The sequence below is a fragment of the Somniosus microcephalus genome, chromosome 3, assembly GCF_052327205.1.
Source record: "Somniosus microcephalus isolate GS21.2 chromosome 3, FLI_Smic_1.0, whole genome shotgun sequence".
Lineage (NCBI taxonomy): Eukaryota > Metazoa > Chordata > Chondrichthyes > Squaliformes > Somniosidae > Somniosus > Somniosus microcephalus.
The window spans coordinates 169,505,340-169,530,709 of record NC_140989.1 but is presented as its reverse complement, the minus strand read 5'-3'; the positions used below and the strand labels follow the sequence as shown (position 1 = coordinate 169,530,709).

The 25,370-nt window shown below is 54.4% G+C and overlaps 1 protein-coding gene across 2 annotated transcripts in view; it reads left to right on the top strand.

Moving 5' to 3' along the window:
- apmap (adipocyte plasma membrane associated protein) overlaps nt 1–25,370 on the top strand; it is a 63,793-nt gene that overhangs the window by 10,965 nt on the left and 27,458 nt on the right. Inside the window, exons 4-8 of one of the 2 annotated variants that reach the window (XM_085981868.1) lie at nt 6,434–6,526; nt 6,654–6,770; nt 9,387–9,561; nt 10,090–10,224; nt 18,005–18,197. In XM_085981868.1, the coding sequence (XP_085837994.1) occupies nt 6,434–6,526; nt 6,654–6,770; nt 9,387–9,561; nt 10,090–10,224; nt 18,005–18,197 (713 nt within the window). The remainder of the gene's footprint in view (nt 1–6,433; nt 6,527–6,653; nt 6,771–9,386; nt 9,562–10,089; nt 10,225–18,004; nt 18,198–25,370) is intronic. The other variant, XM_085981869.1, reaches the window with a different exon arrangement.

Sequence of the window (25,370 nt, the reverse complement as noted above, 5' to 3'; positions counted from 1 at the left end):
TAACGATATAACAGTGATAACTATAGTGTAACGATAGTGAACGATAAAAGTGGTTTACCACAGTAAGGAAGCTAAAAGGTGGGAAAGTCTTGTGGGAAGCCATCCCCTCTCCATTTTTAAAATTTGTTTTTGGGCTGTGGGTCATTCTGACGAGGCCCATCCCTATTTGCGCTTGCAACCCATTGAATTGTTAGTCACTTCAGAGGACATTAATAGTGGAACTCAAAGTGGGGCTGGTGTTACATATAAGCCAAACTGGGTAAGGATGCAGGTCCCGCTCCTGAAGGACATTAGAGAACCTGTTGGGTTTTTACGGCAGTTTTCATTTGGCCCACAATTATTTTTATTCATTCATGGGATGTGGGCATCGTTGGCAAGGCCAGGATTTGTTGCCCATCCCCAATTGCCCTTGAGAAGGTGATGGTGAGCTGCCGCCTTGAACTGCTGCAGTCCATGTGTGAAGCTACTTCCACAATACTGTTGGGGAGGGAGTTCCAAGATTTTGACCCAGCGACGATGAAGGAACAGCGATATATTTCCAAGTCAGGATGGTGTGTGACTTGGACGGTAATTTGGAGGTGGTGGTGTTTCCATGCGCCTGCTGACCTTGTCCTTCTAGGTGACAGAGGTGCTGCCGAAGAAGCCTTGGCGAGTTGCTGCAGTGCATCTTGTAGATGGTACACACTGCAGCCGCGGTACGCCGGTGGTGGAGGGAGTGAATGTTTAAGGTGGTGGATGTGGCGTCAGTCAAGCGGGCTGCTTTGTGTTGCACTCATCCAGGCAAATGGAGAGTATTCGATCACACTTCTGACTTGTGCCTTGTAGATGGTGGAAAGGCTTTTGGGAATAGGAGGCGAGACACTCGCCACAGAATACCCAGCCTTTGACCTGCTCTTGTAGCCATAGTATTTATGTGGCTGGTCTAGTTAAGATTCTGGTCAATGGTGACCCCCAGGATGTTGGTGGTGGGGGATTCGGCGATGGTAATGGCGTTGAATGTCAAGGGGCGGTGGTTAGGCGCTCTTGTTGGAGATAGTCATTGCCTGGCACTTGTGTGGCACAAATGTTACTTGCCACTTATTAGCCCAAGCCTGAATGTCATCCAGGTCTTGCTGCATGCGGGCATGGACTGCTTCATTATCTGAGGAGTTGCGAATGGAACTGAACACTGCAATCTTCAGTGAACATCCCCACTTCTGAATCTATGTTGGAGGGAAGGTCATTGATGAAGTAGCTGAAGATAGTTGGGCCTAGGTCACTGCCCTGAGGGGCTCCTGCAGCGATGTCCTGGGGCTGAGATGATTGGCCTCCAACAACCTTTGTGCTAGGTATTGACTTCGGTTTTACTGGGGCTCCTTGATGCCACGCTCGGTCAACTGCTGCCTTGATGTCAAGGACAGTCACTCTCGCCTCACCTTGAATTGAGCTCTTGTCCATGTTTGGACCAAGGCTGTAATGAGGTATGGAGCCGAGTGGTCCTGGTGGAACCCACACTGAACATTGGTGAGTAAGTGCCACTTGATAGCACTGTCAAGGACACCTTCAAGCACTTTGCTGATGATTGAGAGTAGACTGATGGGGTGTTAATTGGCTGGATTGGATTTGTCCTTTTTGTGGACAGGACGTACCTGGGCAGTTTTCCACATTGTTGGATAGATGCTAGTGTTGTAGCTGTACTGGAACAGCTTGGCTAGAGGCGCGGCTACATCTGGAGCACAGGTCTTCAACACGACAGCTGGGATGTTGTCGGGGCCCATAGCCTTTGCTGTATCCAGTGTGCTCAGCTGTTTTTTGATAACGCATGGAGTGAATCGAATTGCCAGCTTTATTGAATTTAATAATTTTACAACTTTCTTATTTGCTTCCATTCCCACCTTCCCCCTGATTTTTTTACTCTCTCTCTTCTCTCTCCCCTTCTCTCATTCTATCTCTTTTCCTCACCCATTTCTGTTTCTTTTCATCCCTCTCCCTGTTTGTGTGCGACTGGGTGTGGAGCTATATCAGCACCGAGACTTGAGCATGTGAGCAGGGCGACAGAGCTTTTGATATTTGTTCTAATGGAGGGAACGACCTAGGTAGGGGCAGCCGGGCGCGAGCTGACTTACTGCAGAGCTGAGGCAGACACGAAGTGTGAAGAAGCTGAAGCATTCTTAAAACTGAAGACTTTGCCATCTAAAAGAAAGACTTGCATTTATATAGCAATTCACCAGTGAAGTACTTTTGAAGGATAGTACCTGTTGTAATGTAAGAAACATGGTAATCAATTTACATACAATTACATAGAACACAGATACAGGCCATTTGGCCCAACCAGTCAATGCTGGCGTTTATGCTCCACTCGAGCCTACTCCCATCCTTCCTCATCTAAATCTATTAGCATATGTAAGAAGTCACACAACACCAGGTTATAGTCCAACAGCTTTATTTGAAATCACAAGCTTTCGGAGCGCTGCTCCTTCAGGTGAAGTGGAGAAATGCATAAAGACTCAGCTTATATAGTCAGAGAATCATGTCAGATGTTTACAGGTAACCTTTCCAACTGCCATTTATCACACCTCGGCAGAGAGATAATCACAGCAGTCAAAGGTGTGAATGGTGTCCAAACAGGTCAGTCAGGGAAACATTACATCAAAGAACAATGAGGTGGGGTCACAAGGGGTCAAATATTGCAGATGCTGGGGTCTGTATGGAAAAACAAAAAAACAGACAAAAAACATTTTTTTTGGCTGGAAATCACAGCAGGTCCGGCCGCATCTGTGTAGAGAGAACAAGCCAATGTCGACTCGAGTCTGGATGACCCTGCATCAGGTGGGGTTACATGTAGCATGACATGAACCCAAGATCTCGGTTGAGGCCGTCCTCATGGGTGCGGAACTTGGCTATCAGTTTCTGCTCGACGATTTTGCGTTGTCGTGTGTCTCGAAGGCCACCTTGGAGAATGCTTACCCGAAGATCGGAGGCTGAATGTCCTTGACTGCTGAAGTGTTCCCCGACTGGGAGGGAACACTCCTGCCTGGTGATTGTTGCGCGGTGTCCGTTCATCCGTTGTCGCAGTGTCTGCATGGTCTCGCCGATGTACCATGCTCCGGGGCATCCTTTCCTGCAACGTATGAGGTAGACAACGTTGGCCGAGTCACATGAGTATGTACCATGTACCTGGTGGGTGGTGTCCTCACGTGTGATGATGGTATCTGTGTTGATGATCTAGCATGTCTTGCAGAGGTTGCTGTGGCAGGGTTGTGTGGTGTCGTGGTCGCTGTTCTCCTGGAAGCTGGGTAATTTGCTGCGAACGACGGTCTGTTTGAGGTTAGGCGGCTGTTTGAAAGCGAGTAGTGGAGGCGTGGGGATGGCCTTAGCGAGGTGTCTGTCGTCATCGATGACATGTTGAAGGCTGCGAAGAACATGGCGTAGTTTCTCCGCTCCGGGGAAGTACTGGACGACGAAGGGTACTCTGTTGGTTGTGTCCCGTGTTTGTCTTCTGAGGAGGTCTATGCGATTTTTCGCTGTGGCCCGTCGGAACTGTCGATCGACGAGTCGAGCGTCATATCCCGTTCTTACAAGGGCGTCTTTCGGTGTCTGTAGGTGTCCATCGCGTTCCTCCTCGTCTGAGCAGATCCTGTGTATTCGCAGGGCTTGTCCATAGGGGATGGCTTCTTTAACGTGGTTAGGGTGGAAGCTGGAGAAGTGAAGCATCGTGAGGTTGTCCGTGGGCTTGCGGTAGAGTGAAGTGCTGAGGTGTCCGTCTTTGATGGAGATTCGTGTGTCCAGGAATGAGACTGATTCTGAGGAGTAGTCCATGGTGAGTTTGATGGTGGGATGGAACTTGTTGATGTTATCGTGTAGTCTTTTCAGTGATTCTTCGCCGTGGGTCCATAGGAAGAAAATGTCGTCGATGTATCTGGTGTATAGCGTTGGTTGGAGATCCTGTGCAGCGAAGAAGTCTTGCTCGAACTTGTGCATGAAGATGTTTGCGTATTGGGGTGCGAATTTGGTCCCCATGGCTGTTCCGTGTGTTTGGGTAAAGAACTGGTTGTCGAAGGTGAAGACGTGGTCAAGGATGAAGCGGATGAGTTGTAGGATGGTGTCTGGAGATTGGCTGTTGTTGGTGTTGAGTACTGAGGCTGTCGCAGCGATGCCATCATCGTGGGGGATACTGGTGTAGAGTGCCGAGACGTCCATCGTGGCGAGGAGTGTTCCTGGTTCAACTGGTCCGTGGGTGCTGAGCTTCTGTAAGAAGTCTGTAGTGTCGCGACAGAAGCTGGGGGTTCCCTGTACGATGGGTTTCAGGATGCCCTCGACATATCCAGAGGTTCTCACACAGGGTTCCGCTGCCTGATGCGATAGGACATCCAGGTGTGTTGGCTTTGTGTATCTTTGGGAGGCAGTAGAAGTCTCCCACGCGGGGAGTACGTGGGATGAGAGCATGTAGGATGCTTTGAAGGTCTGGATCGAAGGTTTTGATCAGTCTGTTGAGTTGGCGGGTGTGTTCTTTGGTCGGATCTGCGGGTAACTGTCTGTAGTGTTCCTGGTTGTCCAGTTGTCGGTATACTTCTTTGCAATAGTCCGTTCTGTTCTGTATGAAGATGGCACCTCCTTTGTCTGCTGGTTTGATGACGATGTTGCGGTTGGTCTTGAGAGCGTGGATGGCGTTGCGTTGTGCTCGGGTGACATTCTGGACTGTCTTGTGAGTGCGGCTGATGAATCTGGCGTTGATGCATCTCCTGACAGCTTGAGCATACATGTCAAGCTTAGGGCAGCGACCCTCCGGAGGGGTCCAATTTGACTCTTTCTTCTTCGGTTGCTGCACTGCGGATCCCTCTGCTGTTCCAGATCATTGATTGTCTCATTGGGTTCGCTGCTGACATCTTGGGATTTGTGGAAGAATTCCCGGAGCCTCATTCTCCTGATGAATTCCTCTGTGTCTGCCGCGAGACCGATGGGGTCCATTTTGGTGGTGGGGCAGAAATTGAGCCCTCGGCTGAGAACTTCAATTTCGTCTGGTTGAAGGGTGTGGTCGGACAGGTTGACGATGGATTTCCCTGTGGTTTCAACCGTGGTACCGGGGGAGGCTTGGTTGCTGGTGATGCCAAGTTTCTCAAGCTTCCTGTTCTTGGTGTGCATGTAGGTAGCGTAGTTCCGTTGCCTTGTTTGTTTGGCGGTGTCTCGTAGCTGGTCTGCTGCGTCCTGAGCACAGGCTGAGAACATGGACTCCATCTCGGTTTCGAGGTTGCGGCGTCTGCTGTAGAGCTGGTGTATGAGATGGTTGAGGAATGTGCGAGAGGCACGACGGCAGAGTCTCTCAGCGTAGTCTGTGTTGTAGGTCGACTTGAGTGGGTTAGTGATCTGAAGTCCTTTCGGGATCTTGTCTGCTTTCTTGCATCTCTGTAGAAACTTGATGTCTGTGTCGATATGCGCGATCTTCTTGGAGATCCTCTCCACTTTGAGCCGGCAGCTTGTGGTGTCGATAGTAGCCATGGTCGATAGTAGCCATGGACACACCATGTCTATTAGCATAACCCTCTATTCCTTTCTCCCTCATATGCTTGTCTAGCCTCCCTTAAATGCATCTATGCTACTGGCCTGAACCACTCCCTGGGTTAGCGAGTTCCACATTCTCACCACTGTCTGGGGAAAGAAGTTCCTTCTAAATTCTCTACTTGATTTCTTGGTGACTATCTTATATTGATGGCCTCTAGTTTTGCTCTTCCCCACAAGTGGAAACACTCTCTCTGCATCTACTCTTTCATCTCTGCATCTACTCTTTCAAAACCTTTCATAATTTTAAACACCTTCAGTAGATCACCCCTCAGCCTTCTCTTTTCAAGATGATGGTGAGGAAAGGAACTTCCATCCCCCAAGGTCAGGTCAACCATGGCTCAGTTGGCAGCGCACTCACCTCTGAGTCAAAAGGCCATGGGTTAAAGTCCCACTCCAGGGACTCCAGCATAAAATCCAGACTCACCTCAGTGCAGCACTGAGGGAGTGTTGGAGGTACCGTCTTTCGGATGAGACATTAAACTGAGACCCTTTCTGACCTCCCAGTTGGATGTAAAAGATCCCATGGCACTATTCAAAGAAGACCAGGAGATTTCTCCTAGTTGTCTTGGCCACTATTTATCCCATAACCAAGCTCACTAAAAACAGATTATCTGGTCATTATCACGTTGCTTTTTGTGGGACCTTGCAGTGTGTAAATTGGTTGCTGCGTTTCCTACATTACAATAGTGACGTACTTCAAAAGTATATCATTGACTGTAAAGAGCTTTGGGGCATCCTGAGGTCATGACTGCCACTATATAAATACAAGTCTGTCTTTTATTTCTGAATAAAATTAAAGCTGAGGTTTTGATTGGATTTCTCATTTTGCTTTCTCTAAAACATTGCCGAATTAAGAGTTATTTGTAACTGGATTCTCTGTGTGGGATCTCTGCAGATGTGATATTCACTGGTACGGCTGATGGACAGATTCTGAAAATAAGTGATGGGAACATACACACCCTGGCAAGAATAGGCAAACTTCCTTGTGGTAAGTAACATGCAAAAATGGTAGAGTTTAGGAGTAGCCCCCCCCCCTTGCTGTCCCGCTCGCCCTCCCCCCTCCCCACAAAGCTCCTTTCCTCTTGATGTTGCTGCCACATTTTTGTTTCACCCAGGTACAAGAGAAGATGAACCAACCTGCGGAAGACCTTTGGGCATCCGGGTTGGACCTAATGGCACTCTGTTTGTGGCTGATGCCTACTATGGGCTCTTTGAAGTTAATCCAGTCACAGGTAGAGTATTTTTAATTCCATGAAATGTAATTAACCACTAAGGATGTGCAAGACTTCAGATACTTTCTCTGAGGTATGTTGCCTTCTAATGAGAGTGAACACTCTTGTCTCCCACGCCCCAAAGGTAAGGCTGCACACTTTTGTGTCCAAGGGATTGGAATTAGCTGTCTGCTCTTGGACCACTGCTTGTGCAGCTCTTAGCTAGTCCCCAGGAGGCATGTAGCCTGGTGGAAACACTGTTTCTGATTTTGCATCGTTTTGCGGGCAGTCGCTTGGCAAATTGAGTTGAGATTGGAAGCTCGGCAGCAGGGGCGTTTTATCTGGCATTACTCTGCATTGTGCGCCTCCAGTATTTGAATATTTCTCGACTTGTAAATTTGTACATTGTGTCAACACAATTTGCCTGCAATACACGTTGAAGTGTCGGGGTCCTGAAGCCCATGTTCGTGTTCAGGGCCAGGGTCCTTGTGTACCTGACAGCTGAGATACTGGAGGTTGTCACAACCTCGGGATGATCCCTAGCGCTTTACAACCAATTAAGTACTTTTGATGTGCAGTCACTTCTAATGTAGAAAATGTGGCACTCAATTTTTGCACAAAGCAAGCTCCCATAAACAGCCAATGAGATAATGACTGGAATATCTGTTATAAGTGATGATTGTTGAGGCATAAATATTGGCCAGGACACTGGGGAGAACTCCCCTGCTGCTCTTCAAAATAGAGCCATGGGATCTTTTATGTCCACCTGAGAGCAGACATGGTTTAACATCTCATCCGAAAGACAGCACCTCTGACAGTGCAGCACTTCCTCAGTACTGCAAGGGAGTGTCGGCCTGGATTTTGCGCTCCGATTTCTGGAGTGGGACTTATGACTTGTGACTCGGAGGCAAGAGTGCTACCACTGAGCCACGGCTGACACTTTGGAGCTGCTCCTCGATCAAATGCAGTTAGGAGCACCTCTGCCTGTGTGCTCTTTGGGTGCCACCAGGTTGGGTGCTTCACCAGTTTAACCTCCCTCTGTTTCCCCTTCTCCTCTTCGAAGGAGCACAGATAGAGGGGACTTCACAATGTGCTCACCAGTGTGCCCTGCTTGAAAGGGGCGAGGGGAGCGGCCACTGGCAGCCCCTCAGTAAATGAGACGAAGGCAGGTGGAAAAGTAGGTGGCAACAACAAAAATAAACACCCCCCCCCCCCCCCCCCAAAATGCCACTGGTTTTAATAGCACCTGTAATCTGTATGAGCTGCTCCCTTTGAGCTGACTTCTGCTTTCACCATGGAGCCAAGTAACCCTCGAGTGCCATTGCATACAGGCCTCAATAGCAACCTGTGCAAATGAGGCTGGGATGAAGGTAAATGGGATGCGAGCTGTCGCCATTTCATTGCTGCCTCTTTGGCATGGCGCCAACCATAAATGGGTGGAGCTCCTGCTGGCCACAAGGAAATGGGCAGGTGGGGGATCTGCCATTTCGGATTCCCCGCCCTGTTTCCCCACTGCTGCCCATCTAATTAGCGGCACAAAATCGGGTGCACAAATGGTGGAAGCTCCAGGCAGAATATAAAGAAACGAGACGAAATTCGAAGTTCTAGCAAGAGCTTCACAGGTTTGTGACTTAGAGTGCAAGCATTTATTGTAACTGCGTGAAATCTTATGGGCCAAAAAAAAACCTCCACTTGGCAATTGTAAGGATGGCAAGAAGAAAGAAGTCCAGTCAGAAGACACAATTTTTGATGGGCAGGACTTGAAGACTGAAGTTGAGGTGAATTTAGCTTCACGAGATATGAAATGAAATTCAGCGCAGTCCAAAAACATCTAACCTTTTTGGGGGCGGGGGGGGAGTGGTGGGGGTGTGCTGGTGGATTGGAGAAGGAGGGGGCAAAGCCAACAATTTTACCACCTGACGTCCAGATGTGACTGGTGAATTTACACTGTAGTGTCTGTTGCAGAGAAGCATAGAGCCCAGTCCCTGCCACCAGATTGTGCTGAATAGAAACAAAAGACATGCAACATCCTCGCTGATATTTGCTGAAAGAATGGGCACCTGCTGGGCATAGCTGATGTACGTTGTGCCAGTCATGCTGCGGCCATGTGTTTTTTCACTTGTGACACGAGTGGTTTATTTTCTGTAAACCATTGTCTCCAATTGTGTGCTGTTAGTACAAAAAGGTTTTCACTTCAAAACTATGTAGAATTACATAGAATTTACAGCACAGAAACCGGTCATTCGGTACAACACGTCTATGCTGCACAAACTTTCTCCCACTTTGTTAACTTCATCTCAGCCTATCGACATATCCTTCTGTTTCTTTCTCCCTCATGTACTTATCTTTTATTTAGGGTTGTCAACTATCAAAAAGGGATATACTGGGCCTAGCTACCTGTTAACTCTTTATAAAAAAATTTTTTTTAAAAACTCTATTTAATAATACCTATATTTATGTGGGTTCAATAGTTAAATGAAAAGTCCCTGCTAAAAAGTTGATGTTATAATTTAAACATCCACCTAAAATGGAGGGTGTAGTCTTTTCTCCCAAACCTTTGACTTAACAGGCCTGCTTGCGCTTCATAGTTCCAGTTACAGGCAGCATTTACCTTTTTTATATGGTAAATAATTTCAGGTGAAGTTGAAATGCTGGTCTCTACCCAGAAGCCCATCCAGGGCAGGAGGATGGCCTTTGTGAATGACCTCAGCATCACGCAAGATGGCAGAAAGATCTACTTCACAGACTCCAGCAGCAAGTGGCAGAGGAGAGACAACCGATACCTGGTGATGGAGGGCACTGCTGATGGGCGGTGAGGATTCTGGATTCATATCGCAACTTTTATTGCTAGTTTGGAATTGTACTGTTGTTAACTTGGGGGCAAGTTTTCTTTTTGTTTAACATCTTTTCCTTTTAGTTCTCTCCTCTCCTGGATGCACTTACCTGTGCTGGGTACAGATCAGCAGGTGTTGGCCACCCTCTGCTATCTAGCCCAAGTGTATGCCCTTTGCATGTACTTAGTGGGTGTCCATAAGCTCATTTATCATGGAGGGAGTCATAGTGGTCATCACATTTTGGCCAGTATAAGTGACTGCCTGTTTTAAATGTGGACGTTTTAAGTGGTGGGGGCTACAGTAGTTTGCAAACCTTTCTGCCCCTCTCTTCTCCCTCCCTAACCTTTGGTCTGTGATGTGGGAGGAACAAACATGCCAATGCTCTGAAATTGGTAATGAGATAGTTTTAGGTTTTTCTCTCACCATTTGTAATTAGCTATTGAAATATTCTTAGACTATTGTTAATAGTGAGTCCTGTGCCTAATGGACACCTGTTCTTATTGCAGATTAATGGAATATGACACACTAACTAAACAAGTGGAGGTTCTAATGGATGACCTAAGGTTTGCAAATGGAGTCCAGCTCTCTCCGGCCGAGGACTATGTACTAGTTTCTGAGACCACCATGGCTAGAATTAGAAGGTGGGAACAAAATGTAGTATACAAATATGTACATGCACAAGCCCATTGACGATTGAGGGTACAGTTGCAACTTAGTGCCATTAAAGGCAGACCTATATATTCCCTGAAAATGCTGCCTGCACTTAGTTGACATTCTCTGCAATCCCCACCAGATTTATTCGTCTGAGTAAAATACTCTTTCAGTCGTGTGGAAGAGCTGATTACTGAAAATAGTAACTGGAACTAAACTACTTTGCATTTGCCAATAGCCCAAAATTGGCTTGTTGACCTAGTAAAATAATTTTGAAAGAAATTACAGAATCCATGTAGTGGCTACAAGGTGGTAATCTGTTTGCGGTGTACGGATGATGAGATTATCCCCAAATCTCTCTTTAGAGCGGTTCATTATCGGCTGGATATGGCATCAAGGTGTGGGGCAGGCTGGTGTGGGGCCAAATTACCTTTCCTGTTCCCAAAATTTCCTGTGTTTAAATACGTTGCATCCGAAATTGACGGACAGGAAAAGATCAGCTGGTCCATCAAGCCTGCCCCACGCGATGATGGCTGGAGCATGATGACTAAACATTTCCTTCATCCACACCACCATGTAATCGATTGGGAGGCAAAAATCCAGGCCAATATGAGACAAAATACTCTGGAAAATTTCTTATCCATATCAAGTATACCTAATTGTAAATTAGGGAAAAATACAAATCTTATCCTGTTAATGGAAATAAAATGTTTTAATTAACAGTGCATGCAGGGGAGGAGAGAGAGAGAGAGGAGCAAAGGTTTACTTTGAAACGTGCTCAGTAAGTAGATGGGTTTGTTAACTTGTGAAGCTTGATGAATGTTTTCCATATCTAATCTCTGCCCCTATAACCCTGTGCCAAAGATACAGTAACTGTTATATTTATATTATTAAGTAGGACTTGTTTTAAGCAGCAGTTACACATCTGGGAGAGGACTGGCTCTTTCCAGTAGAGAGCAGTGTGGCACCTCTGCTGGCAATTGTTGAGGTTTTGTCAGTTCCTTGTAAAGGAGTAGATTGCTGTGTAATATCCTACCCATGCTCCGTCAAAGGACAATTCATAAAGCTACTCATTTAATAAAAAAATAAAAAAAGTTGCCATAATGCATCCAAAACCAGCAATTCCCTGCCGATCACTTGAGGTGACTGAGGGAATGAAAAGCTTTTATTTGCCCATCGCTGCTACGTACTGAATAAAACAAAAAAAGGGCCCTAAACTGGGGCAAGCACCTGGAGCTGCAGTTTGCTGCTCCCTCTCCTCTTGAATAGCCCTGGCATGAGTGCCAGTCTGCTTAACCACAAGAATAATTTGATATTAATTGGCAAACTGTTAATTGTAGATTTGCAGTATTGGCGAGCAGGAATAATTTAAAGTAAATTATGTTTACAGAATACAAGCAGCACTCAAAGTGCACAGCAGGTTGATGTGTTTCTATGCTATTTTTATAATTTACAGGACCTTTCATTAATTAAGTTGGTATTGATTCCATCGTGTCTAATGTGGATACCCAAAATGTTTCACGACTTTAGAACACCAACATTTTGCAGTACATACATAGAATTAAATAGAATTTATAGCACAGAAATAGGTCATTCGGCCCAACTGGTCTATGCCGGTGTTTATGCTCCACACGAGTCTCCTCCACCTTACTTCATCTCACCCTATCCACATATCCTTCTATTCCTTTCTCCCTCATGTACTTATCGAGCTTACTCTTAAATGTATCTCTTTATTTGCCTCAACTGCTCTGAGGTAGTGAGTTCCACATTCTCGGCACTCTGAGTAAAGAAGTTTCTCCTGAGTTCCTAATTGGACTTACTAGCGACTATCTTCTATTTATGGCCCCCTAGTTTTGGACTCCCCACAAATGGAAACATCATCTCTGCTTGTGTTCTCGAGCTGATTTACCCGACCTTTCCCTTCACATGATGCTGGCCTTCTGGGGTATCGGTCGTTCTGATGTTCTCTGCATTGTAAATCATGCTGGATCAGATCATTCCATTTTTTTTTTGGCCTCCTCATCTTTCTCTGCATTTGTAAAACAACAGAAATATTAAATGTCCCAGTACCGTTGTGGCCTGGATAACTTTGTTTGGAAAAGGCATAGTTCTTTGCCACCGTTATATGGGAATGATACTAATGAGAGCTAAGGTTTCATTATAGAATCATAGAAATTTACGACACAGAAGGAGGCCATTCGACCCATCGTGTCTGTGCCAGATTATAGCACAATTTGTATTGCATTGTAATTTTTGAATTGAGAACATATTTTAACCTGTTTGTTCATGTACACTTACAACATTAACTAACTTACTTTCTGAACCCTTTCCTGCATCTGCTTCAAAGTATTCCCAGGTCAGGTCTAGCACAAAGCCAGATGGAGGGCTACCGCCACTCTGCCCTAACAGCATGTCTTGACCTCAAACTTGAGAATTTTATGCAGTGTTTTTTTATATTTGACTCCAGCATTCCTTTTATCTGAGCTAGTTTAGTCCTAGATGGTGCGCAGCCTTCTGGTTTGCGACTGCTCCGAACTCTCTTCACAAAGGGGTCCACCTTGGTTCAGTGGTGGCACTCTTCTCTCTCTGAGTCAGAAGGCTGTGGATTCAAGCCTCACTCCAGAGATTTGAGCACATAATCTAGGCTGATACTTCGGAGGTGGTGCCGTCTTTCAGCTGAGACGTTAAACCGAGGCCCTGTCTGCCCCCTCATAGACGTGAAAGATCCATAGCACTATTCGAAGAAGAGCAGAGGAGTTCTTCCTGGTGTTTTGGCCAACATTTATCCCTAAACCAACATCACTAAAACAGAGCATCTGGTTATTATCGCATTGCTTTGCACAAATTGGCTGCCAGGTTTTCCTACATTACAATAGTGACTACACTTCCAAAAAGTAGGTAATTGGCTATAAAGTGCTTTGTGATGTTGTGAAAGGTGCTGTAGAATTGCAAGTTTGGCTTTCATCCAAGAGAAAGTGGGAGGAGACTTTCAGTTCTTCAGTCTGGTCTGGTCAGCTTTTTATCCCAGCATTTGAGGTGAAAGGACAGTGGTGCAGGCTCTGCAGCAGAAGAGCCCTGTTTTAAGTGACTGGCTTTCTCTTTTTTTTAAACAGAAAAAGATTGATTTGCATCCAAGGTGGGACATCTGGTGTGTAATGGACAAAATGCATGGTAGATGCATGGTTTTTACATCTGTATATAATTAACAGATTGCCTATGGCATTGGTCATAAAATGATTACAAACGAGAAAAGCCATTTGGCCCATCTTAGTTCATCCAGAATGACGCTCACAACCCTGCTATTGTCCAATTGCTTTTTAAATTAATCAGGTTTTTTTTTGCCTCCGATGCTCTATCAGGGAGCCCATTTAATGTATTGATCATTTGATCTGAAGAGGAGCCTCCTGGTATCTGTCCTAAATTTGCTTTTTACTAGTTTCAAACTCTGACCCCTTGAGTAAAGACTCTTGTACTAGAGTCTCCTTCCCTTAAAGTGGAATATTTCTACATGGTGAACTGTTCCATCTCATCCAAGCCTAGAACAGATGCAAGTTCTCCTGACTTGCAGGGAGGTTAAAGTGACATGCAGCATTGGAACGCAAACCTATAATTTCCAGATTGCAAGCCATCATTAAGATGGAGAATGAAGTAGTCGACTCAGAGACTAGTGTCCTAAATTTAAATAAAGGAAACTACGATGGTCTGAGGCGCGAGTTGGGTAGGATTGATTGAGGAATGTCACGCAAAGGGTTGACGGTGGATAGGCAATGGCAAACATTCAAAGACCGCATGGATGAACTGCAGAATTTGTTCATCCCAGTTTGGCATAAAAATAAAACAAAAAAGGTGACTCAACCGTGGCTAACAAGGGAAATTAGGGATAGCATAAGATCCAAGGAGAGGACATATAAATTGGCCAGAAAAAGCAGTAAACCTGAGGATTGGGAGCAGTTTAGGATTCAACAAAGGAGGACAAAGGGATTAATTAAGAAAGGGAAAATAGAATATGAGAGTAAGCTTGCAGGGAATATAAAAACTGACTCAAAGCTTTTATAGATATATGAAGAGAAAAAGATTGGTGAAGTCAAGCGTAGGTCCCTTGCAGTCAGAATCGGGGGAATTTATAACGGGGAACAAAGAAATGGCAGACCAATTAAATACATATTTTGGCTGTCTTCACAAAGGAGGACACAAATAACCTCCCAGAGATGTCGGGGAACATAGGGTCTGATGAAAGGGAGGAACTGAAAGAAATCAGTATTTGTAGGGAAATGGTGTTAGGGAAATTGATGGCATTGAAGGCCGATAAATCCCCAGGGCCTGATAATCTACATCCTAGGGTATTTAAGGACGTGGCCCTAGAAATAGTAGATGCATTGCTGATCATCTTCCAACATTCGATGGAATCTGGAGCAGTACCCATGGATTGGAGGGTAGCTAATGTTACCCCACTATTCAAAAAAGGTGGTAGAGAGAAAACGGGGGATTACAGACCGGTAAGCCTGATATCAGTACAGGTACACTATCCCTTATCCGAAAGCCTTGGGACCAGCTGAGTTTCGGTTTTTGGATTTCAGAAGGTATTATAAGACTGGGAAATTTGTCTTTAATATAAATTGTAAAAGTTCAGGCTACCTCTTGCGACTGTTCCGTGTCTCATTCCCCTTCCTGCTTCTCTGGAAAGCCGGATATCGGCTGACTCCTACTAAGCTGGCCCGCAAATCAGGTCGGGTAGGGGGGGTGGGGGGACAAGAATATCGAACGGGCCGCGGTTCAGGTCGGGGGGGGTCGGGGTCCGGTCGGGGGGGGGAGAAAAGAATATCGGATGGGCCGCGGTTCGGGTCGGGAGAAAAGAATATCGGACGGGCCGCTGTATTGTTGGGTTCACTCTCCCGGTACCTCCTTCACACTGCCCAGCTTGGCCTGCAATCTCCTACCCAGGAGGGAACTCTGTGACCCTCTGCCCTGCTCAGCGTAAGTCGTGCGCCACTCTGGTCATGTCGTGCGCACGACTTAACGCTGAACAAAAAAACTTTTGGTTTTTAGAGGTTTTCGGTTTTCGGAAGTTCGGATAAAGGATAGTCTACCTGTAGTGGGGAAAATGCTAGAGTCCATTATAAAAGATGTAATAGCAGAGCACTTGGAAAACAGTGACCGGATCGGACAAAGTCAACATGGATTTACAAAAGGTAAATCGTGCTTGACTAATCTACTGGAATTTTTTGAGGATGTAACTGGTAAAATAGATAAGGGAGAACCAGTGGATGTGGTGTATTTGGACTTTCAGAAGGCTTTCGATAAGGTCCCGCATAAGAGATTAGCGTGTAAAGTTAAGGCACATGGGATTAGGGGCAAGGTATTGACTTGGCTAGAGAACTGGTTGGCAGACAGAAAGCAAAGAGTTGGAATAAACGGGTCTTTTTCCGAGTGGCAGGCAGTGACTAGTGGGGTACCGCAGGGATCGGTCCTTGGACCCCAGCTGTTCACAAGATATATTAATGATCTATTTCAATTTCAATTTTATTTGTCACATAACCAAATACAACAAGTGAAATCCAGTCAGTGAAGTGCTTTTTTCTTAACGAGCCGAGCGCACCAAGCAACAAAGGACACTTAGCTGCCTGGCATGCACGGAGCCCACAAGGACGGCAGCCATCTTCATCGGCGCCATCACAATAGGGTCCGCTCTCGTCTCGCTCCGCCTTTCCCGCACTCCTGCCCGACAATCTTCAGCCGACGTCCCGGGGCCTGCTTCTCCCTGGCTCTCCTTCCACCCGGTCTGACCTCCGAGCCTCCCGCGGTGTCCGACCCTCCAGGGCCTGCTTTTCCCGCCCTCGTATGTAATACTTTCTATGATATCAGCAATCGCGCAGGCAAACATCTGGAGTCCTTCAGGCATTTGCAGGGCAACTCTGTTAGCTTCTGCTTGTTTTATTCTCCAGACAGTCTTGTATATCTCAAAGTTGTAGTTACTGGGCAGAGCTCGTACATCCTCCTGTAGCTCTTTGTCATTTAGGATTTCTTCGGGAATCTGATTAGCTACCCGACGATGGGGACCTGCCGCTCTGGCTCTGCTTCTGTTCTTGGTGCCGGCGGGAACTGATAGCTCCAGGCCTGGAGTGGGAGGGAGCCGCCGGGGCCTGGCTCGGGCCCTTGCCGTGAGCTAATGGGAGTTAATTAATCTAGACAAGGGAACTAGATGTAATATCTCCAAATTTGCAGACGACACAAAGCTGGGTGGGCGTGTGTACTGTGAGGAGGATGCCGAGAAACTCCAGGATGATTTGGGCACGTTGGGTGATTGGGCAAAAGCATGGCAGATGCAGTATAACGTGGATAAATGTGAGGTTATCCACTTTGGTGGCAAAAACAGGAAGGCAGATTATTATCTGAATGGCAATAGATTGGGAGAAGGGGAAGTGCAACGAGACCTGGGTGTCCTTGTGCACCAGTCGCTGAAGGTAAGCATGCAGGTGCAGCAGGCGGTTAAGGCGGCAAATGGTTTGTTGGCCTTCGTAGCGAGAGGATTCGAGTACAGGAACAAGGATGCCTTGCTGCAGTTGTACAGGGCCTTGGTGAGACCACACCTGAGTATTGTGTGCAGTTTTGGTCGCCTTAACTGAGGAAGAATGTTCTTGCCATGGAAGGAGTTCAGCGAAGAGTCACCAGGCTGATAACTGGGATGGCAGGAATGACGTATGAGGATAGATTGGGCTTGTACTTGCTGGAGTTTAGAAGAATAAGAGGGGATCTCATTGAAACTTATAAAATTTTGACAGGACTGGACAGACTAGATGCAGGAAGGATGTTCCCGATGGTCGGGGAGTCCAGAACCAGGGGTAGGCCATTTAGGACAGAAATGAGGAGGAATTTCTTCACCCAGCGAGTGGTGAACCTGTGGAATTCTCTACCACAGAAGGCAGTAGAGGCCAATACATTAAATATATTCAAGAAGGAGTTGGATATATTTCTTAAGGCTAAAGGGATCAAGGGGTATGGGGAGAAAGCAGGGACCGGGTACTGAATTTGGATGATCAGCCATGATTGCATTGAATGGCGAAGCAGGCTCGAGGGGCCGAATGGCCGACTCCTCCTATCTTCTGTTTCTATTGCAAATACTAAACTGGTCTCAAAAGAGTCAGTGAATGCCATTAATCCCTGAATAGGAACGGAGAATAATAGTGACTATTGGCAAAAATCAACAGTTTCATTTAATCAGAAGTGAAAAGATCTATTAGAAACGACTGGGCTCCAGTAAAGAGAGAATGACATTTATATAGCACCTTTCATGACCTCGGGACGTCCCAAAGAGCATTACAGCCAATGAAAGTGTAGGACTTTTGAAGTATATTCACTCTTGTAATGTAGGAAACGCAGCAGCCAATTTGTGCACAGCAAGTGATAATTACCAGGTCATCCATTTTAGTGATGTGGTTGAGTGATAAATATTGACCAGGACACCAGGGAAAACTCCCCTGCTTTTCTTTGAAATAGTGCCATGGGACCTTTTACATCCACCTGAGAGGGCAGACGGGGTCTCGGTTTAAGGCCTCATCCAAAAGACGGCTCCTCCAAAAGTGCAGCACTCCCTCAGCACTGCACTGGAGTGTCGGCCTGGATTAGGTGCTCAAGTTTCTGTAGTGGGCCTTGAATCCATGATTGATTCAGAGGCAAGAGTGCTACCAACTGAGCCTTGGCTGAGTTGAGAAATAATGTTAGCTGGACGTTACTGTGTACTGCTGTGTCATTTAAATTCCGTATCCTTTCCAGGTATCACATCTCTGGACTAAGAAAAGGTGGGCATGACATATTCTTTGACAATCTTCCTGGTTTCCCTGATAACATCCGCCCAAGTAGTTCTGGAGGCTATTGGGTAGGCATGGCAGTACTGCGTCCAAATCCTGGCTTTTCTATGATGGATTTCCTCGCTCCAAGACCTTGGCTTAAGAATTTGATTTTCAAGGTAGGGAATGCTCTGGCTGAACTGCATTGTATTGTAAATCAACAATGGACCAAAAGATACATAATGGGACAAGGGGGTGCAGCACATCAAATGTTAATTCATGGTTCAGATTTGTTTGTGAAACCTGTGCAATGAAAAAGAAAAAAGGAAGACTTGGATTTATATAGCGCCTTTCACGTACACCGGATATGTCTATTTACAGCACCAAAGTTCTGATTGGTCGCCTTGGAGGACAAGACACACCCAGCCATTTTTCTGGAATGTGTAATTACATCCTCCCTGCCTACTTAATCAATTACTAGGCAAAGTGTAATTCAAGCCATTCTGACTGCCGACTCCAGATAGAACAGAGCTCACGTGGAACAGAGAGGGCTCACCCTCACGGGTTAAGACTTTCTCATCCCCCCCCACCCGCCCAAGTTCCTGACCCCCTCTTCCCCCTCCTCACCCCGCCCAACGGGTTCACAACCCGCCCTGCCTGACCTCCCACCCCCCACTCCATAGATGGGGCATTGTGCATGGGTCACGGATTGTTAACAGGTTTATTGGGTATGATTGTCATGACTTCCGAATTTTGTCCAGTCCAATGATGTCACTTGCCACACGCACGGAGCTTTACGAGAAATCAACCAGGTGTAGGGGAGGAGAGGGAGAACCTGGTGCGGGTGTAAAGGGGGTGGGGTTGGAAGAACGTGATCCGTCTCGTTCTCATTCCCCCCCCTCGCCCTTCCTCCACCCCCCCCCCTCGCCCTTCCTCCACCCCCCCCTCGCCCTTCCTCCACCCCCCCCTCGCCCTTCCTCCACCCCCCCCTCGCCCTTCCTCCACCCCCCCCTCGCCCTTCCTCCACCCCCCCCCTCGCCCTTCCTCCACCCCCCCCCTCGCCCTTCCTCCACCCCCCCCCTCGCCCTTCCTCCACCCCCCCCCTCGCCCTTCCTCCACCCCCCCCTCGCCCTTCCTCCACCCCCCCCCTCGCCCTTCCTCCACCCCCCCCTCGCCCTTCCTCCACCCCCCCCTCGCCCTTCCTCCACCCCCCCCTCGCCCTTCCTCCACCCCCCCTCGCCCTTCCTCCACCCCCCCTCGCCCTTCCTCCACCCCCCCTCGCCCTTCCTCCACCCCCCCTCGCCCTTCCTCCACCCCCCCTCGCCCTTCCTCCACCCCCCCTCGCCCTTCCTCCACCCCCCCTCGCCCTTCCTCCACCCCCCCTCGCCCTTCCTCCACCCCCCCTCGCCCTTCCTCCACCCCCCCTCGCCCTTCCTCCACCCCCCCTCGCCCTTCCTCCACCCCCCCTCGCCCTTCCTCCACCCCCCCTCGCCCTTCCTCCACCCCCCCTCGCCCTTCCTCCACCCCCCCTCGCCCTTCCTCCACCCCCCCTCGCCCTTCCTCCACCCCCCCTCGCCCTTCCTCCACCCCCCCTCGCCCTTCCTCCACCCCCCCTCGCCCTTCCTCCACCCCCCCTCGCCCTTCCTCCACCCCCCCTCGCCCTTCCTCCACCCCCCCTCGCCCTTCCTCCACCCCCCCTCGCCCTTCCTCCACCCCCCCTCGCCCTTCCTCCACCCCCCCTCGCCCTTCCTCCACCCCCCCTCGCCCTTCCTCCACCCCCCCTCGCCCTTCCTCCACCCCCCTCGCCCTTCCTCCACCCCCCCTCGCCCTTCCTCCACCCCCCTCGCCCTTCCTCCACCCCCCTCGCCCTTCCTCCACCCCCCTCGCCCTTCCTCCACCCCCCTCGCCCTTCCTCCACCCCCCTCGCCCTTCCTCCACCCCCCTCGCCCTTCCTCCACCCCCCTCGCCCTTCCTCCACCCCCCTCGCCCTTCCTCCACCCCCCTCGCCCTTCCTCCACCCCCCCTCGCCCTTCCTCCACCCCCCCTCGCCCTTCCTCCACCCCCCCTCGCCCTTCCTCCACCCCCCCTCGCCCTTCCTCCACCCCCCCTCGCCCTTCCTCCACCCCCCCTCGCCCTTCCTCCACCCCCCCTCGCCCTTCCTCCACCCCCCCTCGCCCTTCCTCCACCCCCCCTCGCCCTTCCTCCACCCCCCCTCGCCCTTCCTCCACCCCCCCTCGCCCTTCCTCCACCCCCCCTCGCCCTTCCTCCACCTCCACCCCCCCTCGCCCTTCCTCCACCCCCCCTCGCCCTTCCTCCACCCCCCCTCGCCCTTCCTCCACCCCCCCTCGCCCTTCCTCCACCCCCCCTCGCCCTTCCTCCACCCCCCCTCGCCCTTCCTCCACCCCCCCTCGCCCTTCCTCCACCCCCCCTCGCCCTTCCTCCACCCCCCCTCGCCCTTCCTCCACCCCCCCTCGCCCTTCCTCCACCCCCCCTCGCCCTTCCTCCACCCCCCCTCGCCCTTCCTCCACCCCCCCTCGCCCTTCCTCCACCCCCCCTCGCCCTTCCTCCACCCCCCCTCGCCCTTCCTCCACCCCCCCTCGCCCTTCCTCCACCCCCCCTCGCCCTTCCTCCACCCCCCCTCGCCCTTCCTCCACCCCCCCTCGCCCTTCCTCCACCCCCCCTCGCCCTTCCTCCACCCCCCCCTCGCCCTTCCTCCACCCCCCCCTCGCCCTTCCTCCACCCCCCCCTCGCCCTTCCTCCACCCCCCCCTCGCCCTTCCTCCACCCCCCCCTCGCCCTTCCTCCACCCCCCCCTCGCCCTTCCTCCACCCCCCCCTCGCCCTTCCTCCACCCCCCCCTCGCCCTTCCTCCACCCCCCCCTCGCCCTTCCTCCACCCCCCCCTCGCCCTTCCTCCACCCCCCCCTCGCCCTTCCTCCACCCCCCCCTCGCCCTTCCTCCACCCCCCCCTCGCCCTTCCTCCACCCCCCCCTCGCCCTTCCTCCACCCCCCCCTCGCCCTTCCTCCACCCCCCCCTCGCCCTTCCTCCACCCCCCCCTCGCCCTTCCTCCACCCCCCCCTCGCCCTTCCTCCACCCCCCCCTCGCCCTTCCTCCACCCCCCCCTCGCCCTTCCTCCACCCCCCCCTCGCCCTTCCTCCACCCCCCCCTCGCCCTTCCTCCACCCCCCCCTCGCCCTTCCTCCACCCCCCCCTCGCCCTTCCTCCACCCCCCCCTCGCCCTTCCTCCACCCCCCCCTCGCCCTTCCTCCACCCCCCCCTCGCCCTTCCTCCACCCCCCCCTCGCCCTTCCTCCACCCCCCCCTCGCCCTTCCTCCACCCCCCCCTCGCCCTTCCTCCACCCCCCCCTCGCCCTTCCTCCACCCCCCCCTCGCCCTTCCTCCACCCCCCCCTCGCCCTTCCTCCACCCCCCCCTCGCCCTTCCTCCACCCCCCCCTCGCCCTTCCTCCACCCCCCCTCGCCCTTCCTCCACCCCCCCTCGCCCTTCCTCCACCCCCCCTCGCCCTTCCTCCACCCCCCCTCGCCCTTCCTCCACCCCCCCTCGCCCTTCCTCCACCCCCCTCGCCCTTCCTCCCCCCCCCTCGCCCTTCCTCCACCCCCCCTCGCCCTTCCTCCACCCCCCCTCGCCCTTCCTCCACCCCCCCTCGCCCTTCCTCCACCCCCCTCGCCCTTCCTCCCCCCCCTCGCCCTTCCTCCCCCCCCTCGCCCTTCCTCCCCCCCCTCGCCCTTCCTCCCCCCCCTCGCCCTTCCTCCCCCCCCTCGCCCTTCCTCCCCCCCCTCGCCCTTCCTCCCCCCCCTCGCCCTTCCTCCCCCCCCTCGCCCTTCCTCCCCCCCCTCGCCCTTCCTCCCCCCCCTCGCCCTTCCTCCCCCCCCTCGCCCTTCCTCCCCCCCCTCGCCCTTCCTCCCCCCCCTCGCCCTTCCTCCCCCCCCTCGCCCTTCCTCCCCCCCCTCGCCCTTCCTCCCCCCCCTCGCCCTTCCTCCCCCCCCTCGCCCTTCCTCCCCCCCCTCGCCCTTCCTCCCCCCCCTCGCCCTTCCTCCCCCCCCTCGCCCTTCCTCCCCCCCCTCGCCCTTCCTCCCCCCCCTCGCCCTTCCTCCCCCCCCTCGCCCTTCCTCCCCCCCCTCGCCCTTCCTCCCCCCCCTCGCCCTTCCTCCCCCCCCTCGCCCTTCCTCCCCCCCCTCGCCCTTCCTCCCCCCCCTCGCCCTTCCTCCCCCCCCTCGCCCTTCCTCCCCCCCCTCGCCCTTCCTCCCCCCCCTCGCCCTTCCTCCCCCCCCTCGCCCTTCCTCCCCCCCCTCGCCCTTCCTCCCCCCCCTCGCCCTTCCTCCCCCCCCTCGCCCTTCCTCCCCCCCCTCGCCCTTCCTCCCCCCCCTCGCCCTTCCTCCCCCCCCTCGCCCTTCCTCCCCCCCCTCGCCCTTCCTCCCCCCCCTCGCCCTTCCTCCCCCCCCTCGCCCTTCCTCCCCCCCCTCGCCCTTCCTCCCCCCCCTCGCCCTTCCTCCCCCCCCTCGCCCTTCCTCCCCCCCCTCGCCCTTCCTCCCCCCCCTCGCCCTTCCTCCCCCCCCTCGCCCTTCCTCCCCCCCCTCGCCCTTCCTCCCCCCCCTCGCCCTTCCTCCCCCCCCTCGCCCTTCCTCCCCCCCCTCGCCCTTCCTCCCCCCCCTCGCCCTTCCTCCCCCCCCTCGCCCTTCCTCCCCCCCCTCGCCCTTCCTCCCCCCCCTCGCCCTTCCTCCCCCCCCTCGCCCTTCCTCCCCCCCCTCGCCCTTCCTCCCCCCCCTCGCCCTTCCTCCCCCCCCTCGCCCTTCCTCCCCCCCCTCGCCCTTCCTCCCCCCCCTCGCCCTTCCTCCCCCCCCTCGCCCTTCCTCCCCCCCCTCGCCCTTCCTCCCCCCCCTCGCCCTTCCTCCCCCCCCTCGCCCTTCCTCCCCCCCCTCGCCCTTCCTCCCCCCCCTCGCCCTTCCTCCCCCCCCTCGCCCTTCCTCCCCCCCCTCGCCCTTCCTCCCCCCCCTCGCCCTTCCTCCCCCCCCTCGCCCTTCCTCCCCCCCCTCGCCCTTCCTCCCCCCCCTCGCCCTTCCTCCCCCCCCTCGCCCTTCCTCCCCCCCCTCGCCCTTCCTCCCCCCCCTCGCCCTTCCTCCCCCCCCTCGCCCTTCCTCCCCCCCCTCGCCCTTCCTCCCCCCCCTCGCCCTTCCTCCCCCCCCTCGCCCTTCCTCCCCCCCCTCGCCCTTCCTCCCCCCCCTCGCCCTTCCTCCCCCCCCTCGCCCTTCCTCCCCCCCCTCGCCCTTCCTCCCCCCCCTCGCCCTTCCTCCCCCCCCTCGCCCTTCCTCCCCCCCCTCGCCCTTCCTCCCCCCCCTCGCCCTTCCTCCCCCCCCTCGCCCTTCCTCCCCCCCCTCGCCCTTCCTCCCCCCCCTCGCCCTTCCTCCCCCCCCTCGCCCTTCCTCCCCCCCCTCGCCCTTCCTCCCCCCCCTCGCCCTTCCTCCCCCCCCTCGCCCTTCCTCCCCCCCCTCGCCCTTCCTCCCCCCCCTCGCCCTTCCTCCCCCCCCTCGCCCTTCCTCCCCCCCCTCGCCCTTCCTCCCCCCCCTCGCCCTTCCTCCCCCCCCTCGCCCTTCCTCCCCCCCCTCGCCCTTCCTCCCCCCCCTCGCCCTTCCTCCCCCCCCTCGCCCTTCCTCCCCCCCCTCGCCCTTCCTCCCCCCCCTCGCCCTTCCTCCCCCCCCTCGCCCTTCCTCCCCCCCCTCGCCCTTCCTCCCCCCCCTCGCCCTTCCTCCCCCCCCTCGCCCTTCCTCCCCCCCCTCGCCCTTCCTCCCCCCCCTCGCCCTTCCTCCCCCCCCTCGCCCTTCCTCCCCCCCCTCGCCCTTCCTCCCCCCCCTCGCCCTTCCTCCCCCCCCTCGCCCTTCCTCCCCCCCCTCGCCCTTCCTCCCCCCCCTCGCCCTTCCTCCCCCCCCTCGCCCTTCCTCCCCCCCCTCGCCCTTCCTCCCCCCCCTCGCCCTTCCTCCCCCCCCTCGCCCTTCCTCCCCCCCCTCGCCCTTCCTCCCCCCCCTCGCCCTTCCTCCCCCCCCTCGCCCTTCCTCCCCCCCCTCGCCCTTCCTCCCCCCCCTCGCCCTTCCTCCCCCCCCTCGCCCTTCCTCCCCCCCCTCGCCCTTCCTCCCCCCCCTCGCCCTTCCTCCCCCCCCTCGCCCTTCCTCCCCCCCCTCGCCCTTCCTCCCCCCCCTCGCCCTTCCTCCCCCCCCTCGCCCTTCCTCCCCCCCCTCGCCCTTCCTCCCCCCCCTCGCCCTTCCTCCCCCCCCTCGCCCTTCCTCCCCCCCCTCGCCCTTCCTCCCCCCCCTCGCCCTTCCTCCCCCCCCTCGCCCTTCCTCCCCCCCCTCGCCCTTCCTCCCCCCCCTCGCCCTTCCTCCCCCCCCTCGCCCTTCCTCCCCCCCCTCGCCCTTCCTCCCCCCCCTCGCCCTTCCTCCCCCCCCTCGCCCTTCCTCCCCCCCCTCGCCCTTCCTCCCCCCCCTCGCCCTTCCTCCCCCCCCTCGCCCTTCCTCCCCCCCCTCGCCCTTCCTCCCCCCCCTCGCCCTTCCTCCCCCCCCTCGCCCTTCCTCCCCCCCCTCGCCCTTCCTCCCCCCCCTCGCCCTTCCTCCCCCCCCTCGCCCTTCCTCCCCCCCCTCGCCCTTCCTCCCCCCCCTCGCCCTTCCTCCCCCCCCTCGCCCTTCCTCCCCCCCCTCGCCCTTCCTCCCCCCCCTCGCCCTTCCTCCCCCCCCTCGCCCTTCCTCCCCCCCCTCGCCCTTCCTCCCCCCCCTCGCCCTTCCTCCCCCCCCTCGCCCTTCCTCCCCCCCCTCGCCCTTCCTCCCCCCCCTCGCCCTTCCTCCCCCCCCTCGCCCTTCCTCCCCCCCCTCGCCCTTCCTCCCCCCCCTCGCCCTTCCTCCCCCCCCTCGCCCTTCCTCCCCCCCCTCGCCCTTCCTCCCCCCCCTCGCCCTTCCTCCCCCCCCTCGCCCTTCCTCCCCCCCCTCGCCCTTCCTCCCCCCCCTCGCCCTTCCTCCCCCCCCTCGCCCTTCCTCCCCCCCCTCGCCCTTCCTCCCCCCCCTCGCCCTTCCTCCCCCCCCTCGCCCTTCCTCCCCCCCCTCGCCCTTCCTCCCCCCCCTCGCCCTTCCTCCCCCCCCTCGCCCTTCCTCCCCCCCCTCGCCCTTCCTCCCCCCCCTCGCCCTTCCTCCCCCCCCTCGCCCTTCCTCCCCCCCCTCGCCCTTCCTCCCCCCCCTCGCCCTTCCTCCCCCCCCTCGCCCTTCCTCCCCCCCCTCGCCCTTCCTCCCCCCCCTCGCCCTTCCTCCCCCCCCTCGCCCTTCCTCCCCCCCCTCGCCCTTCCTCCCCCCCCTCGCCC